This window comes from Ciconia boyciana, chromosome 22, assembly GCF_034638445.1.
Source record: "Ciconia boyciana chromosome 22, ASM3463844v1, whole genome shotgun sequence".
NCBI lineage: Eukaryota > Metazoa > Chordata > Aves > Ciconiiformes > Ciconiidae > Ciconia > Ciconia boyciana.
This window is the reverse complement of record NC_132955.1, coordinates 1,660,988-1,678,940: the sequence shown is the minus strand read 5'-3', so window position 1 is coordinate 1,678,940 and position 17,953 is coordinate 1,660,988. Positions and strand designations below refer to the sequence as shown.

Here is a 17,953-nt window from a genome sequence, read left to right as displayed (position 1 = left end):
CCCAGCTCCCCCCGCACGATGCAAAATTTATAGCGCGGCGGCCCCACTTTAACCCTCTGCCTCCCGGGCGGGGGCCGGGGCGGGGGGCTGCCCCGCAGAGCCCGCCGGCGCTGGGCCCGGGGGCGGCCGTGGCGGCTGGGCGATGCCGCCTCGCGCTGTGCCGCGGCGTGTGATGCCACGCCACGCTGCACCACGCTACGCTGCGCCACGCCGAGCCGTGCCGTGCCGTGCCGTGTCATGCTGTGCCATGCCGTGCCATGCCATGCCATACCATGCTATACCATGCCGTGCTGTGCCGTGCCATACCATGTTATGCTGTGCCATGCCGTGCCATATATGATGCTATGCTATGCTGTGCCGTGCCGTGCCAATATGATGCTATGCTATGCTGTGCCGTGCCGTGCCATGCCATGTACGATGCTATGCCGTGCCGTGCCGTGCCATGCCATGCCATACCGTGCCATACCATGCCACCCGAAGCCCCAACCCAGCAGCTCAGCAGCCCCGGGGAGTCTGTATCCATGGCACGGCTAATCCTCCGGCCAGGCAGGGTGCCAGCCCATCCCCAGTGCCCGCTTGCCACCCAGGCCCCGGCTGCCCGCTGCCCCGGCTGCCCTTCGCCGGGAGGTGCCAGCCCAGCACCGGGGGGGCCCTGGGGCTCAGCGCTGGCCTGGCCACCCCAACCCTGCCAAAATCAGGGGGCACAGGGGGGTCCCCACCTCGTCCCAGGGTGTGGTTAGGTGGGCAGAGGAGCCACGGCCGGGGGAGACACCGGGCGCCGAGGGGCTGCGGGGGCTCTGCCCGGGGGGGGGAGGCAGGGTGGGACAGGGGTCCCAGCCCGGGCATCCGCCTGGTGCCACGTGTCCCCCTGCTTTCCCCTGGCATGGCACAGCTCCGCACGGCACAGTATGGCACAGCACGGTATGGAATGGCTCAGCACGGCTCGGCACAGCGTAGAATGGCACAGCATGGAATGGCACGGCATGGCACAGCACACCGTGGCACAGCATGGCACGGCACAGCACGGCACACCATGGCGCAGCATGGCACGGCACAGCATGGCACAGCATGGCACAGCTCGGCACGGCACGGCACGCCATGGCACAGCTCGGCACGGCACGGCACGGCACGCCATGGCACAGCTCGGCATGGCTCTGCACAGCATGGCACGACGCGGCACGGCTTGGCATGGCTCGGCACGGCTCGGCACGGCACGTGGGGGTGCCCAGCACCACTGAGCGCAGGAACCAGAAGGTTGTGACCATCTGCCCCCGTGTGACCCCCGCCACGGCCGGTCCCTCCCCGTCCCCTCCCGCCGAGCCCTTGCCAGCCCTGGGGACACCGGTGTCGCCGCGAGGGTGACGCATCCCCGCCGCCCGCGTCCCCGCCGCCTGCCCCCCAGCCCCGGCCGGATCCTGCCCCCGTCCCCCACCACCGCGCCCCAGCAGAGCCCCCGCTCCCCCCGCTCCCTCCACCTCTCAGCAAGTTTTTTATGTGATTACAGGCACTGCATGGTAATTAGTGCTAAACTCATTTGCACAACTACAGTTAATTGGCTACAACAATTAATTAATGTGTTGGAAATTTGGCACTGGGAAAAAAAAAAAAAAAGTTTGTCATCAGAGGGAAAAAAGGGGGGAGACGGGGGGAGACGGGGGGTGCCCGCACCCACCTGCACCCACCTGCAGCCCCGGCCCCGGCTCTTCCCCAAAGTTTCCCCCCTCCCGACGCCGCCGGCCCTGCCCTGCCCCGCGCTTTGTTTTCTCTTTTCTTCTCCCTTTTCATATTTTTTTTTTTTCCCCCCATTTTCCTTTTTCTTTCTTTCTTTCGTGCCTTTTTTTTTTTTTTTTTACAACTTAAGCAAACTCATTTCCCTGATAAAATATAGCATGACTAATGACTGAAGCATGTAAAAATCATTGGGAAAATGTCCTTGGAAGACGAATGCATTTTCAGCAGAATAATTAACTTAATTAACAAATTCACATGCATATTCATCAGGCTATTAATGTCTTCTCAGCTCAGCTTGACGAACATTGCGGTAATAACCATCTCATTTGCATATTGCATTCTACTGCTATCCAAAAAAAAAAAAAAAGGCAGCGGATGCACACGCGCGTGCCCCGCGCCCGCTCCCGGGGGATCTACGGTTGGGTGCCACACGCGCCCCCGGTGAGGTTCACGGTCCTCGTGTGCCGGCGCCCGCGTGCCGGCACCGAGCGGCGGGAGGTGCGAGGCGGGCGCGGCGAGGCCTGCCGCAGATGCCGAGGCCGGGAGCGGCGGTACCCGCCGCTCCCGGCCTCGGCATCTGCGGCAGGCCTCGCGGTGCGGGCGCGGAGGGGGAGAGGACCCGTAGCAGCTGTCGGCCTAATTCGGCGAGCGCGCTGCTCGTGGGCGGCTTAGAAAAACAGATTAGGCGCCGGCGACAGGCACTGATTCCTGACATACGCTCGGGGTCTGCGTCTTTATCGCCCGCGCCCGGCGAGGAGGGATGAGGGTGGGGGAGGATGGGGGTGAGGGGGTGATGGGGGTGATGGGGGTGAGGAGGGTGATGGGGAGGATGGGGATGAAGGGGGTGAGGGGATGAGGAGGATGAGGAGGAGGATGGGGGTGAGGGGGATGATGGGGGTGATGGGGATGAAGGGAGTGATGAAGATGAGGAGGATGATGGGGGTGATGGGGGTGAGGGGGATGAAGGGGATCACAAGGATGAGGAGGATGATGAGGGTGATGGGGGTGAGGGGGATGAAGGGGGTGATGAAGATGAGGAGGATGATGGGGGTGATGGGGAGGAGGGGGATGAAGGGGTGAGGGGGATGAAGGGGTGATGAAGATGAGGAGGATGATGGGGGTGATGGGGGTGAGGGGGATGAAGGGGTGAGGGGATGAAGGGGTGCTGGGGATGAAGGGGGTGATGAAGATGAGGAGGATGATGGGGGTGATGGGGGTGAGGGGGATGAAGGGGTGATGGGGATGAAGGGGATGATGAAGATGAGGAGGATGATGGGGTGATGGGGGTGAGGGGGATGAAGGGGTGAGGGGGATGAAGGGGTGAGGGGGATGAAGGGGGTGATGAAGATGAGGAGGATGATGGGGGTGATGAAGATGAGGAGGATGATGGGGGTGATGGGGAGGAGGGGGATGAAGGGGATGACAAGGATGAGGAGGATGAGGAGGATGATGGGGATGATGGGGGTGAGTGGGATGATGGGGGTGAGGGGGATGAAGGGGTGATGAGGATGAGGAGGATGGGGAGGATGATGGGGATGATGGGGGTGAGGGGGATGAAGGGGTGATGAAGATGAGGAGGATGATGGGGGTGATGGGGAGGAGGGGGATGAAGGGGGTGAGGGGGATGAAGGGGTGAGGGGGATGATGGGGGTGATGGGGATGAAGGGGGTGATGAGGATGAGGAGGATGAGGAGGATGAGGAGGAGGAAGGGGGTGATGGGCATGAAGGGGATGAAGGGAGCAATGGGGACACTGAGGGCGTTGAGCGGATCCAGTCCCCCCCCAGAGAGTGCACTGCCCCCCCGCTGGCTCCACCCATCCCTGCCACACCCTGCTTGGCTCCACCCATCCCTGCCACACCCTGGTTGGTCCCGCCCATGGTGCCACGCCTGGCTTGGCCCCACCCACAGCGGGGGGTGCAGCCCTGTGTGAGCCCACTGCACACACACGAGTGTGCACACCCACCCCCACGCCCACACACACACCCACCCACACCCCACACACACACCCACACACACCCACACCCCCCCACACACACAGCCACACCCACCCACCCACACCCACCCCCACACACACACAGCCCCCCACCCACACACCCACACCCACCCACACCCACACCCACCCCACACACACACCCACCCCCACCCACACACCCACACCCACCCACACACCCCCACACCCCCCACCCACACACCCACCCCCCACACACACCCACCCTCCCACCCACACACCCCCACCCCCCACTCCCACACCCCCATACCCCCCATGCCCCCCACCCGCACCCCCCGCAGACACTCGCCCTCCTCCGCAGGTGCCCCCGTGTGAGGGTTCCCCCCCCCGCGAGCGCACACGCCCCTTGCACCCCCCCCCCGCGAGAAGGCGTCACCCGAGGGGGGCACAGCGGGGGTTACCCCAGAGGGGGTTCTAGATCACAGAGGGGGTTCTAGATCCCACCCCAGGGATGTCACCCGGGGTCCAGGTCACAGAGGGGGTTCTAGATCCCACAGTGAGGGTTCTAGATCCCACCCCAGCAGTGTCACCCGGGGTGCAGGTCACAGAGGCGGTTCTAGATCCCACAGAGAGGGTTCTAGATCCCACCCCAGCAGTGTCACCCGGGGTGCAGGTCACAGAGGCGGTTCTAGATCCCACCCCAGCAGTGTCACCCGGGGTCCAGGTCACAGAGGGGGTTCTAGATCCCACCCCAGCGGTGTCACCCGGGGTCCAGGTCACAGAGGGGGTTCTAGATCCCACCCCAGCGGTGTCACATGGGGGGGGTTCCTGGGTCACCCAGGGGGGTGCCAGGTCACCCAACTGGGGGGCCGGGGCCAGGCTTCACCGCGACACCGCGGGGCTTGGCCCCTCACCGCGGCGGGGACACGGCAACCCCGGCCCACGGGGGACACGGCGTCCGGGGGGGGGAGGGATGGACGGATGGACGGACGGTGGGGCAGACAGGTGGACGGACAGGTAGATGAGCATGTGGATGGGAGGATGGATGGACAGACGGCTGGGTGGGTGGGTGGGTGGATGGACAGAGGGACACGCAGGCAGATGGATGGATGGAGGGAGGGAGGGACACACAGGAGGATGGAGGGATGGATGGACGGACAGAGGGACATGCAGGAGGATGAATGGATGGATGGATGGACAGGCAGGCAGATGGAGGGATGGATGGATGGATGGACAGATGGATGGGTGGGTGGGTGGATGGACAGAGGGACACACAGGAGGATGGATGGATGGATGGATGGATGGATGGACGGATGGACGGACAGAGGGACATGCAGGAGGATGAATGGATGGATGGATGGACCGGCAGGCAGATGGAGGGATGGATGGATGGACAGAGGGACGTGCAGGCAGATGGACGGATGGACGGACAGATGGATGGATGGATGGAGGGATGGAGGGATGGATGGACAGAGGGACATGCAGGCAGATGGACGGATGGACGGACAGATGGATGGATGGATGGATGGACAGACAAAAGCTCGGATGGGTGGATGCAGAGACAGACACGTGGATGGGTGGATGGACGGACAGGTGACATGCAGGAGGGTGGACAGACAGAAGGATGGCTGGGTGGGCAAGTGGATGGTTGGATAGACAGACGCGCAGGCGGGCGGACAGGCAGACGGACGTGTGGGCGGGGATGGCTCTCCTCAGCCAGGAGCCATCAGAAGGGGCTGGCGGGGAGACTCTGTCCCCATGTCCTCCGCTCTGGGGGGGGGCCGGGCCCCACTGTGACCCCTCTGTTGGCACCCACCACCCCCGGTGCCCCTGGGGACCCTCTGGGGGACACGGGGCCGTGACCCCGGGGTCCAGCCGTGCACCCTGGGGACAGGGACGGGGACAATGGCGGTGGGTCCCCTGGGACACCGACCTCCCCGGCGGCGGGTGACCCACCACGGGCTGGCCACCCCGGTCGCTGGGTATATAAGCCGCCTGCCCGGGCCATGGCCGTGGGGTCCCGGGGTCCCTTGGGGTCCCTTGGGGTCCCCTCGGTCCCTCCGGGTCCTTCCCCACTGCAGTGTCCCGTCCCTCGTGGCTGTGGATGGAGGGGGGCAGCACCCGGCCCTGCGTGGCCGGGGTGTGGGGGTGTCCCCAGCACCCTCAGCCCTGTCCGGGGGTCCCCGCGCAGGGGGACGCAGCCCTACAGCCTCTGCGGGGGCACCGGGCTCCCGGAGCGTCGTGGTGGCAGCGGGGGGGTCACCAGCGTTTGCTGGGGGGGACACGACACATAGGGGATGGGGGCACCCTGCCTTCGCTCATGGCCGTGAGGTGCCACCAGCCCCTCCGCTCGCCCTGGGGACCCGCCTGTCCCTGTGCCCACGCAGGCGGGCAAAAGCCGAGCCCTTCCCCGTGGAGCAATGGGGAAACTGAGGCACGGGTCACCTGGGGCCACTGCAGGGCCAAGGAGCAAAGCCAACCCCCATCGCGGTCCCCCAGGACCTCCCCTTCGTCCCCACGAGCACCCCCGGGCGCTCACCCTCAGCTGCGCCGGGAAAAAAATCCCCCAGCGATGCCCAAAACGGGGGAGACCCACGGGAAGGGGGGGGGGGGGCCGGACCCCCGCAGCACAGGGGGGCCGCGGGGCGAAGGTCGGGTGAAGGGCACCGGCAGCGGCACGCGAAGGGGCGGGGGACGACGCGGCGCACCGTGCCAGCTGCATCCGGAGAAAGGCAAATAATTCAGCGGCACCAACCGGAGAGGAACCAGCCCGCCGCGCCACGTGCCAAAATACCAGCAGTAAAGTAGTTAAATGAATCCAGCGCGGGAGCGAGGAGCCTGGGAGAGCGGCTTGGGCCCCCATCCAAAGGAGTTAATGTCCCACAGTATGATCGATTAGTTGTCAGATGTGATTTCAAACCAATACAAGATGAATGGCATCATTTTCCTTCTCTCATTTTAGGCAGAATTAAGAAGCCATTAGCTAACACAAATTTTTGGCAACTTTAATAAAAAAGCTCCAATATACATTTGTAGCAAACGTTCCCCAAGGTAACCGCGAGGATGCAAATAACCTCCCGCGTCCTGCCCGGCCTCGCGTCCGCGGTGCTGCCGGTGCCGGTGCCGGTGCCGGTGCCAATGCCGTGCCCACCGGCTCCGGCACCGAGAGGAGACGCCAACGGAGGATTTGCTTCCCAGCGGGGTGCCCTGCCCGGCCTACAGAGCTGAGCCCCGGTGCCGGCAAAGGTCTGGCATCACACGTGTGATGAGCTGGGAGGTCTCGGCTGCGGGCAGGCGGCGAGGGGCTTCGTGCCGGGGCGGGCAGCGCCAGGCAGGGGCGGCCACGCGGGGACTAGTCAAGGACAAACCGCGCACAAGCTGCTCCTGCCCGTGTGCCCGCAGGCGTGGGGCCGGCGTGCCAGCCCAGCCGTGGCCATTACGGCTGCGTGCGCCAGCTGCGGCCGCCCGATCCCCCCCCCGTCCCCGGGGAGGCCGCGGGGGGGGGGCCTGGGCACCGTGCCACCGTCTGGGCACCGGGGCAGAGCCACGGCCCCCGGCAGTGCCCGGCAAGGGGTGACAGGGTCAGACAGGGTGATGGGGTCAGCAGCTTTGGGGGCTGGTGGCCGAGGGCAGGGACCCCCCAGAGGGAGCCCAGCCCCGAGGGACCCCCCCAGGGACCCCCCCAGGCTCTGGGGTAACCCAGGGCAGCCCCAGGGCTGCTGCCAGCCCCGGCACTGCTGCCGGCAGGGGACGAGCTGGAGGGCAGAGACGGGCTGTGGCCGCCCCCCCCGCCCCGGCTTTCGCTGCCGGATCGCCGGATTTTAGGCACCAAATGGGGTTGAATTAGGATTATTATCACAGCTGCTCTAAATGTAATTAGTTTTGCTCCGAACTTGTTTGCTTTGCCAGGATTACGGCACAATCCAGCCGATCCGCCCGGCGCTAACTTGAGAAAGGCTTTAATTACTCTAATAAAGCGGATGCCGGGTTAATGTGATGATTCCAAAGGTGTGTTTTTCAATTACATTTAACAAAAAGATTTATAGTCGGGTAAAATTTAATTAGGAGCGTGCAGGAGGGCCGGGCCAGCCGGGACGCTGCTCACCGCCGGCGGCTGCCGGGCCAGGACCTCGGCTTGGGCCCTGGTGCTGCCACCGTGCCCCACGCACCGACGGGGTCTGTCCGGGCACGGCGGTTGTCTGTCCTGCTGGGCGGGTGGATGGATGGATCCCATCGGCCCCATCCCGGGGCGGAGGTGGATGGAGGGGGGGGTCCTGGCTGTGCTGGGGGGATGCGAAGCCACCCACATGCCGTCCCCATCCCCTGCCCGTGTCCCCTCCAGCCCTGCGGCCCCCAGCAAGTGTTTTGGGGGTGTTGGGTCCCCCCCCGTCCCACCACCACACGCAAGAGGCATCGCCCGGCGCTGCCGTCTCGGGGCCATCAGGATCCGCTCGAAGCAGATGGGATCCAGCTGCGAGCAGCAGCACGAGGACCAGGCTGCCGGGGGAGCGGGGCTGGGGACCGGGGGCCGCGGGAGGGGACCGGGTGCTCCCGCTGCCCGGCACAGACCTCCGGCGAGCCCGGGCGAGCCGGAGCTGCCAAGAGAAATGGGCAGATTATGGGATGAACGCAGGCCAAGGCAGAGCTGGGATGCAGCCGCCGTAAATCAGCTTTTAAGTAGCAACAAAATGGACATTTCCCATATGAAATGAGCCACCGCCTGCCACGGAGAGGGGGGAGAAGGGAGACCAGCTGGGGTGTGGGCCCCCACGCACTGGGATGGGGATGGGCAGGGTGGTACCCCCAGCCGGGGGCTCTGGAGGGGCTGCGGGGATGGGGCTGGAGCCCAGGATGGGGGAAAGGGAAAAGGAAGGGAAGGGAAGGGAAGGGAAGGGAAGGGAAGGGAAGGGAAGGGAAGGGAAGGGAAGGGAAGGGAAGGGAAGGGAAGGGAAGGGAAGGGAAGGGAAGGGAAGGGAAGGGAAGGGAAGGGAAGGGAAGGGAAGGGAAGGGAAGGGAAGGGAAGGGAAGGGAAGGGAAGGGAAGGGAAGGGAAGGGAAGGGAAGGGAAGGGAAGGGAAGGGAAGGGAAGGGAAGGGGCCTGGCTGCCGCGGGGTGCTCAGGTGGGCACCACCTGCTCTCCGGAGCTCCCGGCCAGGGCCGGCCCCGTGTCTGCTGGATCCGGCCTCCCCCACTGCCCCTGCTTGGGTTTTGCCCCTTTTCTCCCCCGGGGCCCGGGAGGGGCTGGGGGCCAGGTCCCCCCCTTTCCACAGGGCTTGGGGCTGCGGCCCCCCGGGCTGCTCAGCAGAGCCCCGGCTGTCCAGGTGCCCCCGGCCCTGCGTGACCCCTTCCCTCGGGTACCACCCGCCCCCCATTGCTCTCCCCCCTCCCAGCCCATCCCTGCAGCCACCCCAGCACCGGCCGTGCCCCACCGGGGCGCGGGGGCCTCTCCTTACCCTCCCCGGCGTCTCCCACCGTCACCGTCCCCTCCCCACGCCCCGGCCGGGGATGCGGGACAGGGCTCGGGGCTCAGCCCCACGCTGGCAGTGGGGCAGGGTGTAAATGGGGGGGGGCGGGACACGGACCTGACCCCAGCGAGGGCCGGGGGGGTCCGGGAGCCCCTACATTGGGGCTGGTGGGGACACAACGGGGACATGTGCAGCTCCGTGCACCCACCGGCTCAGGACACTGCCCGGGGGGGGCCGCACCCCCCACCCCCACGCCGCGGACACGCGTGTGCCCGGGGCGGGGGGAGGAGCAGCCGCCCTCCCTGCCCAGCCGGGCCAAGCACCCCCTCGCCCCGCAGCCACCGGCGCCGGGCCGGGCCGTGCCCTGCGGCGGGGGGGGCCCGGACCGGGGGCCCCGGGCTGGGCTGCAGGCGGTGCCGCATTCCGGAGTACCAGCATTTGCCGGCGGCCGGTGCCAGCAGGCGTTGGCAGGTTTGGAGCTTCGCAGCGATTCCAGGCGCAGATGTCCTTGTTTTAACTCCTCTGCGATGGAGCCTGGCAGGCCGGGCGGGGGAGGGGGCGGCTCGGCAGCCCCCGGTGCGGCGGGGACCGCTGCCAGCCCGGCCCGCCCCGGCCGCGGCTCCGGGTACGGCGGGGACCCCCACCCCCACCCCCACCTCCTCCCGGGCGGCGTCCCGGTCTCCCCATCGCACAAAACCGGGGCAGCCCCCACCCCCCACCCCGACCCCCCACCCCCGACCCCGGGCAGCCCCGGCCCCCGGAGCGGGTCCGCCCGGCCCGGCGGCGGCAGCGGGGCCGCCTCCGCAGCGCGGCGAGCGCCCAGGGCCGGGAGCCTCCGTTTTTTTATGGTATCTGCAATTTTGGCAGAAATCTGTCTTTAATTTAGCTGTCCATATAAAAATCCGCACTGTATAATAATGAACAGATGCCATGAAATTTAAACTGAAGCAATGACTCCTCCTCCCCCCCCCCCGGCTGGCACTCGCCGGTGGCAGCGGCGACCCGGAGCTGGCGCTCGCCCCGCGCCCCCGCCGCGCTCCGCCGGGCCGGGAGAGGGGCCGGGCCGGGCCGGGCCGGGGGCACCGGGGGCGGCGGGGTGTGTGTGGGGGGGACAAACCCACCCCCCCATCTCATCCTGCCTGGAAATCGGGGGGCTGAGCACGGGCGAGCCGCCACCGCGGGGTCCCCCCGGTGCTGGCCCCGCTCCGGTCCCCCCCAGCCGAGCCGTGCGGGGTCCCCGGTAACACCCCCTCCGAACCCCCCCGAGGTGACTTTGATCCCACGATCACGCAAAACCCTCGCAGAGCCCGGCGGGTCGCGGCGGCAGCTCCCCGCTTCCCTCCTCCCTCCGCGGGATCCGTCGGCCGCCGCCGCCGCTGAGCACCGGGGCCGCGGTGCGGGCCGACCGGGCACCGGGGCCGCGTACCGAAGCCTTGTACCGGGGCCGAGCACCGCGGCCGTGCACCGGTGCTCTGCACAGGGCCGTGCGCCGGAGCTTTGCACCGGAGCGTTCTACCGGAGCCGTGCACCGGAGCTTTGCAACGAAGCCGTGCACCGGGACCGTGCACCAAAACCTTTCACCGGAGCTTTGCACCGGAGGTTTTCTCCGGAGCTTTGCACCGGGGCCGTGCACCAAGTGCGGGGCCGGTCCGTGCGGGAGCAGCCGGGAGGGGGCTTCCCGCATCCCCTCGCTTCGGCGGGGCCGAGCGGGCGCCGGGGAAAGAAAAATCCCGGGAATTGAACGTAAACCGCAGCCCCGGCCCCGGGGCCGGCACCCCCCGGCACAGCCGGCCCCGGGCCCTTCCCGGGAGCAGATGTCGGCGGCCCCCCCGCAGCCCCCGGCCCCCCGCCTCCTCCTCCCCTCCGCCGGGGCATCCGCCCTTCACCGCCGCAGCTCCGGGCCGCGGCCCCGGTGCCGCCGGTTGCGGGTGACGGCCGAGGGGCCGCGCATCGCCCCCGCCCGGGCCCCCCCCGGGGCGGCCCCGAGGCTTTTTCCCCGGAGAAACGAGGCCCTTCCCGGGAGGCCGCCCGGGCCGGAGCCGTCGGAAGAGGCTTCGCTGCTCCGCGGGCAGCGGCGAGCGCCGGGGCCCGGCCCGGCCGGGGGGTCTCGGGGGGTCTCGGGGGGCCCTCGGGGGCCGCGCTCCGCCGCCCGGTCCCGGCTCCTCGCCGTCCCCTTTCCCGGGCCGGGCCCGGCACGTCGGGAGCCGTTCCCCAGTTCGGCGCCGGCCCCGGGCCCGGCCAGGCTGGGGACGCGTCCCGGCCCGACCCCAAACCTGCCCCGGTTTTCCCCAAAAGCCGCGGGGCGGTGGGGCGCGGGGCCCCCCGGCCTCTCCCGGGAGGAACCCTGGGGCTCCGGCCCCGCAGCCCCGGTGCTGCCCCGGCGCACGCCGCCTCCCGCGGGGAACCGGCCCCCCGCGATCCCCGTGGCCGTGGGCAGCGGCACGGCGCGACCGGGAGCGCGGTCCCCGTCCCCGCCCGGAGCCCGCGGCCGTCGGGCGGTGATGAGCCCCGGTGGCGGGAACGGTAGATAGACCGACGCCCGTTCGCCTGGGGATGCGGCGGGGCCCGGGCGCCCGTTCAGCACCGCCGCGGCGGACAGCTCCGCACCGGGCACCGGGCACCGGGCACCGGCACCGGCACCGGCACCGGCACCGGCACCGGCACCGCGCCGGGGCTCCAACGGGCACCGGCACCGCGAACCGGCACCGGCACTGGCACCGGGACCGGGCACCGCGCCGGGGCTCCAACGGGCACCGGCACCGGCAACCGGCACGGGCACCGGGCGCCGCGCCGGGAGCCGACCAGGTACCGGGGCCGCTACGGACGAACCCGGCCTTGGCCACCGCCGCCGGGCACCCTCGCCGAGGCCACCGGCACCGCGGGCCGGTGCCCGCTCCGGGCACCAGCCTCCCGGGGGACCGGAGCGGTGTCACCGCCGCGGCTCGCCCCGTGCCGGCGGGGCCGGGACCGAGCCGGGCCGCCGCTCCGGATCCCGGTGCCTTTATTGGCGAGGGGGGGGGACACCGCCTCCCCGGTCCCGGGGGGGACACCCGTGGGGCTGAGCCGCGTTATATCAGCGCCGCCCCACCGCGGGCCGCGCACTCGGGCGGCGGGAGCGGCCGAGGCTCCGGCACCGCCGAGAGGCACCGGGGACGGCGGCGGCGGGGGCCGGGCCGGTGCCCCCCCGGTGCCCCGGGGCGGAAGGAAAGCGGCGAAGGCGGCGGAGTCAACATTGAATATTTATTAATCGCCGTCGAAGGACGCTCGGTAATTACAGGTTCGCCGCGAATCGCACCGGCGGCGGCTCGGTTACGGCCGACGAGTCCTGGCGGGGCCGCCCCGGCGGGGACCGGGCTGCGAGCGTCCAGCGGGGCCGGGGGGGGGCCCCGGGGAGGGGAAGGGGGGGGGGCCGATGCATGCAGTATCGCCGGGCCCCCCGGCCCCGCGCCCCCGCGCTCCGCCGCCACCGAGCAGCGTCCGCGGGGCGGGGAACGGGGAGCGGGGAGCGGGGAGCGGGGAGCGGCTCCCGGCGGGGGGGGGCTCTTGCATATCGTTGGCCATAAATATTTATTAATCGAAATGAAACGGAACGGAAACACGAAAGCACTTCTGGTGTCGGACAGGCGGGTCCCCTTTGCTACAACGGTTTGTGGTTTTTTTTCTTTTTCTTTTTTTTTTTTTGTGTTTTTCCCGGGTTTTGTTTTTTTTTGCAAAACTTTTTTGTTTGTTTGTTTTTTGTAGGGTTTTTTGTTTTTTGTTTTTTTTTTCGTTTCGAAAACATTTCTCAGAAATTCTCCTCCTCCTCCTCCTCCCTGGTCTCTAAAAATGCTGGTTTCTCGAAGGTGGTGCGGGCAGGTTCCAAAAAAACGACCAAAAAAAAAAAAAAACCAACCCAAAAAAACCCAAAATTTAAAAAAAGCAAAAAGAGCGTTTTCTCGGCTTTACGGCGTCTCTCCCGACCGAAGGAATGCGGCAAACCGGGGCGAAGACACACGGGCCGGGCCCGGGCGCCGCGGGGGGGGCGCAGCCCCGCCAGCCCCCCCGGAGCCCCGCTTGCATAGCTGCGGGCTGCCCCGCCGCCCCGGCCCCGGCTCCGCCAGCTCGGGAAAACCGGGGCGGCTCCGCGGGCTTGGGGGTTGTTATTATCTTTTTTTTTTTTTTTAATTCTTTTTTTTTCCTTTTTTTTTTTTCCTTTTTTTTTTTTTCCTTTTTTTTCCGTTTCAAGTTTTTAAAACAGGTAAAAAACGTCCTGACACACGCGCTGCGAGAGGAGCTCCCGGGGCTGGGAGCGGGGCCGGGGCCCCCCCAAAGCAAAGTGCATCTCTGAGCGTCCGCCGGGCCGGGCCTGCTTGCATAGATAGAAATGTGGGTTCCTCCCTTCGCCTCTTTATTGCTTCGGAAAGTTTCGCTCCGCGCCGCAGCGCGGGCTCCTCTCGCTCCCACGGGCCGGGGCAGCGGGTGTCCAATGCCGGGGGGGTGGGGGTGGGGGGGTCACGGCGGTGGAGGGGAGAAACGGCACAAAATGGGGGGAGGGAAGGAAAAAAAAATTAAAAAATAGACAATTAAATGAAAACGAATTCAAAAGGAAACGAGGCGGCTCGACCCAGCGAGCCGGGCCGGGCGCCGGGGGCGGCTCCGCCGGGCGCTGCCGCTGCGGCCCGGGGGGCCGGGGCCGCGGTGGGGCCTCCCCCCTCGGGGACGGTGATGATGATAATAAAATAATAATAATAATAATAATAATAATAATAATAATAATAATAATAATAATAATAATAATAATAATAATAGTGATAATAGTGATAATAGTGATAATAATAGTAATACTAATAGTAATAATAATAGCAATAACAAGAATAATAACAAGAATAAATAAGAAGAATAATAAATTAACTAACTCAATAATAAAGAATAACAACCATTTAAGGGAAAGGGGAAATCCGCCCAAAAAAGCACTTTGTCCCCACGGGGCGCGGGGACCCGCCGCCGGGGCCGGGTCCCCATATTGCACCAAAGCCCACGGCGGAGCCCCGGGGGCCGGTCCGCGGGGCCGCCGCGGGTGTGTGTGTGGGTGTGGGTGGGTGGGTGGGTGGGTGTGGGTGTGCGTCCCCGCCTCGGGGACGGGGCGGCCGGGGGGCTCGGGGGGTGTCAGTTGTGGAAGAAGGCGTTGAGCTCCTCGTACATGGGGCCCCGCTCGTGCGGGAGGTGCATGTCGTAGGGGAAGATGTTCTCGGAGTGGACCCCCCCGCGCATCCCCGCCGAACCGAAGACCAGGTTGTGGCCGGCGGGCCGGGAGCCGGGCAGCGCCGAGTAGTGCATAGAGTAGTGATAGCTTTTCTCGTGGTCGGGGGAAGAAGAGTCCTGCTTGAGGGAGAAGTTGCCGTTGATGCAGAGCGGGGGGCTGAGCCCACCGTCGTACTCCGAGCTGTTGTAGTCGGGGGACGCGTTGCCGTAGAGGCTCTCGTAGGCGGAGGCGCAGTAGCTGTGTGTCCTCAGCCCGTGGGAACCGGGACCGGCGGCGGGCGGGCACTGCGCCGCGGCCAGCCGCGAGCAGGGGTAGGGGTAGGGGTGCACGGCGAAGGAGGCGTTGGGGCCGTGGAAACGGCCACCCTCCTGACCCTGCTCCGTGAGGAAATTGCGGGAATTGAGCTGCAGGCAGCCGGCCACCAGGTTGGTGGTGGGCTGCGACAGCCCCTTGCACAGAGTCTGCACGTAGGAAACCAGGTCGGGCCGTTTGCCCGAGCGCAGGATCTCGGAGAGAGCCCAGATGTAGTTCTTGGCCAAGCGAAGGGTCTCGATTTTGGAGAGCTTTTGCGTTTTGGAATAGCAGGGAACCACCTTCCGCAGGTTGTCCAGGGCCGCGTTCAGGTCGTGCATTCGGTTCCGTTCCCGGGCGTTCGCCTTCTGCCGCCGCAGCTTGGAGCGTTCCAGCCGCGCCTTGGTCATCTTGCGCTTCTTGGGGCCGCGCTTCTTGGGCCGCTCGCCCTCCGCCTCCTCCAAGCCTTCCTCCTCCTCCTCCTCCTCCTCCTCGTCCCCGCCTAGCTCCCCTTCCTCCTTGCTCTCCCCCAGCGAACCCTCGGGCGGCTCCTCGGGGAGGGCGCAGCCCTTCCCCGCCCGCTCCTCCTTCTCGCTGCGGGCATCCTCCTCGCACTCCTCGGCCCAACCGGCGAATTTCGGCACTTCGGGGACCAGGCTGGGCTCGCTGAAAAGTCGCGTCAACATGGTGGCTGCAGCGGGGGGCAAAGAGCCAGGCGTTACCGGCGGCCCCGCTCCCGCCCCCCCCCCCCCCCGCCCCTCTCCGCGCCCCCAGCCCCGGCCGCGATCCCCGGGAGCGGCGAAAACGAATTGGGCGCGGGGCCGCCCGCCGCCGCCGCCCGCCCCGGCCGCCCGACCCCGGCGGCACCGGGGCTCCCTCGGGGCGCGGCGACGCGCACCCCCCCGACCTCCCCCTCCGCCGGGCTCCCCGCCGCCGCCGCCCGCGCCCCGCTCCCCTCTCCCGCGCCCGCCCCCGGCCCGGCCGGTGCCGCCCCCCGCCCCGGTGCCCCGCGGGCCGGGCCCGGTGCCGCCGGCCCCTCTTCGACGCCTCCAACTTTTCCCCGCCGCGGGCGCGGAACGGCCCCGGCCGCGGCTCCGCCACCGCCGTCCCGGGGCCGGAGCGCCGAGGCGCGGCCGCCGCCCCCGCCCCCCTACCCCTTCGGCCCGGTCAGCCCGCCCGGGCCCCCACCCCCGCCCCGGGGCTCCCCCCGGCCGCCGGAGCGCGGCCCGTAAAATGCGGCGGCATCAAACGGCGGCGCGGCGGGGGGCGGCGGGGGGCGGCGGGGCGGCGGGGCGGCCGCGGCCGGGGCTTCCCCCCCCCGGGGCAGCGCGGGGGTCGCGGGCGGCGGCGCTGCCGGGGTCGCCCCCGGGGCCGGGCGGGGCGGCGGGGCCGGGGCGGGGGCGCCGCCCGGAGCGGGGGCCGGGGGCGCGGGGGGGGAGCGGGGAGGCGGCCCCGCCGGGACGGGGCCCCCGGGGGCGGCGGCGCGGCGGCTCCGCGCCGATTTCGTTGATGCCGCTCGGTCGCCGCTGCCCGCTCCGTCCCGCCGGGACCGCGCCGCCCCGGGCGCGCCCAGCCGCGGGGGGACGACGACGACGACGACGGGGGGACCGAGGGGGTGGGGGGGCGAAGCCTAACAACCCCCGGGGGAGCTCCGGGGGGGTAGGGGGGGAACCCCATCGGCGGGGCCGGCGGGGAGCGGGAGAAGCGAGGGCCGGGGGAGAACGAAAGACGGGGGAAAAAAGGGCGAGACGTGGCGGAGAAACAAAATCAACATGGAAGTTGCCTTTTCTCCATTCAAGTTTCCACCGCTGCCCTCCCAGCCCTCCACTTCTTACATAACTCACCTTCGGGCGGACCGGAGGAATTCTTATTTCATTGTTCCCAGCATCTTCTGGGACCGGGACGCGGCTCCTTGAGGTGCTCCAGCCTCCTGCAGTCCTCTATCCAAAAGGAGGCGAGAGTGGCATCTCTACCCAGCAAAGGGGGTACCAGCTCTGCTGCCAGTGCCATATGGTTGGCACGTCATGCGCGAGAGCTATCACATGAGAGCTAATGATTGACATGCGCTTGCATTCAGGGAGATTTGTCTCTCTGGGGAAGGAGGACTCGCCATCTGTCACTCTGTACTCAAAAAAAAAAAAAAAAAGAAAAAAAAAAACCTCTTCCAAATCTACAGCTCTGCCTACACGCCGCAAAATGGGACCCGGGCGAGATGCAGGCGATGGCGGGGCCGGGCTGAACAATGGAGCCAGCGGCAGGGCGGCAGGGGAGACCGGCCATCCCGGCCGGGCCAAGCGTGTCGGGGGCAGCCGGCGGGCACCGGGGCGAGGGGGGAGACGCCGCAGGGACCCTCGCCGGGAGCTGGCATCTGCGGCTTGCCGCAAAATACCGTGGCGGCTCGCCCGGGTCCGTCCCCACCCTCAGCCACCAGCCGAGCAAGGATGGCTGCGATGCCGAGGGCCTGGCGTGGGCTGGGGGCTGCGGCCGGGCAGGGCCCGGGGGAGGCGGTGGTGGTGGCGGTGCCCAGTTCGGCCCCACCGGTGCGGGCAGGCGGCTGCAGGTTTGGGCGTGGGCAGGGCCGGTGGCCGCAGGGCCGTGGGTCTCCATGCGCGTGGCACATGGCCCCTCCGGCTGCCGGCCGCCCCATGGCCCCACCGGCACCCCCTCGGCCGCACAACCTCTCTCTGCAGCCCCGTGGCACAGCCCGGTGCGCAGAGACGCAGCCAGCCTTCGGCACACTCCTACGTGCACACACAAACACACACGCGCGCACATTTGCACACACGTGCGCACGCACGCCCTCCCCGACGCACGCGAGGTCCGAGCCCCCCACGGATGCAGGTCCCACGGTGTCGGTGGTGCAGGCCCGGCCATGCCGTGGCACAGCCGGTGAGGCCTTTGTCTGCCGGGCGCCTCCTCACTTGCCGCGGCCCCGTGCCCTGGCCCGGCAGCGCCCCGTCACCTCCCGGCCTGCAAATCTGTCCCCTCCACAGTGCGTGTGCAGCCAGAAATCGCTGCTGCCATTTCCCTTGCGCCTGCAAACCGGCGGCAGGCGGCGGCGGGGCCGGGGAGCCCGTAACGGGTGTGTTGTGTCCCTGGGAGCCAGATCCCATCACCCGGCGCCCTGCTCCGGGTTGAGCCGCGGGACGTCCCTGTGTCCTGGACCCCCTCTGTCCCTGCAAGCCCGGGGGGGGGGGGCCGGGACCTGCCCGGCTCGAGGGGTGCGGGCAGGGGAAGGGGCAGCGGGTGCAGGGTGCCACACACCGGCACGAGCT

The 17,953-nt window shown here is 68.0% G+C and overlaps 1 protein-coding gene across 1 annotated transcript; it reads right to left on the bottom strand.

Moving 5' to 3' along the window:
- Window positions 1–14,290: 14,290 nt before the first annotated feature.
- Window positions 14,291–15,364, bottom strand: NEUROD2 (neuronal differentiation 2). The gene has a single exon (XM_072885903.1). The coding sequence runs from the start codon at window positions 15,362–15,364 to the stop codon at window positions 14,291–14,293; it is 1,074 nt and encodes a 357-aa protein (XP_072742004.1).
- Window positions 15,365–17,953: the final 2,589 nt, after the last annotated feature.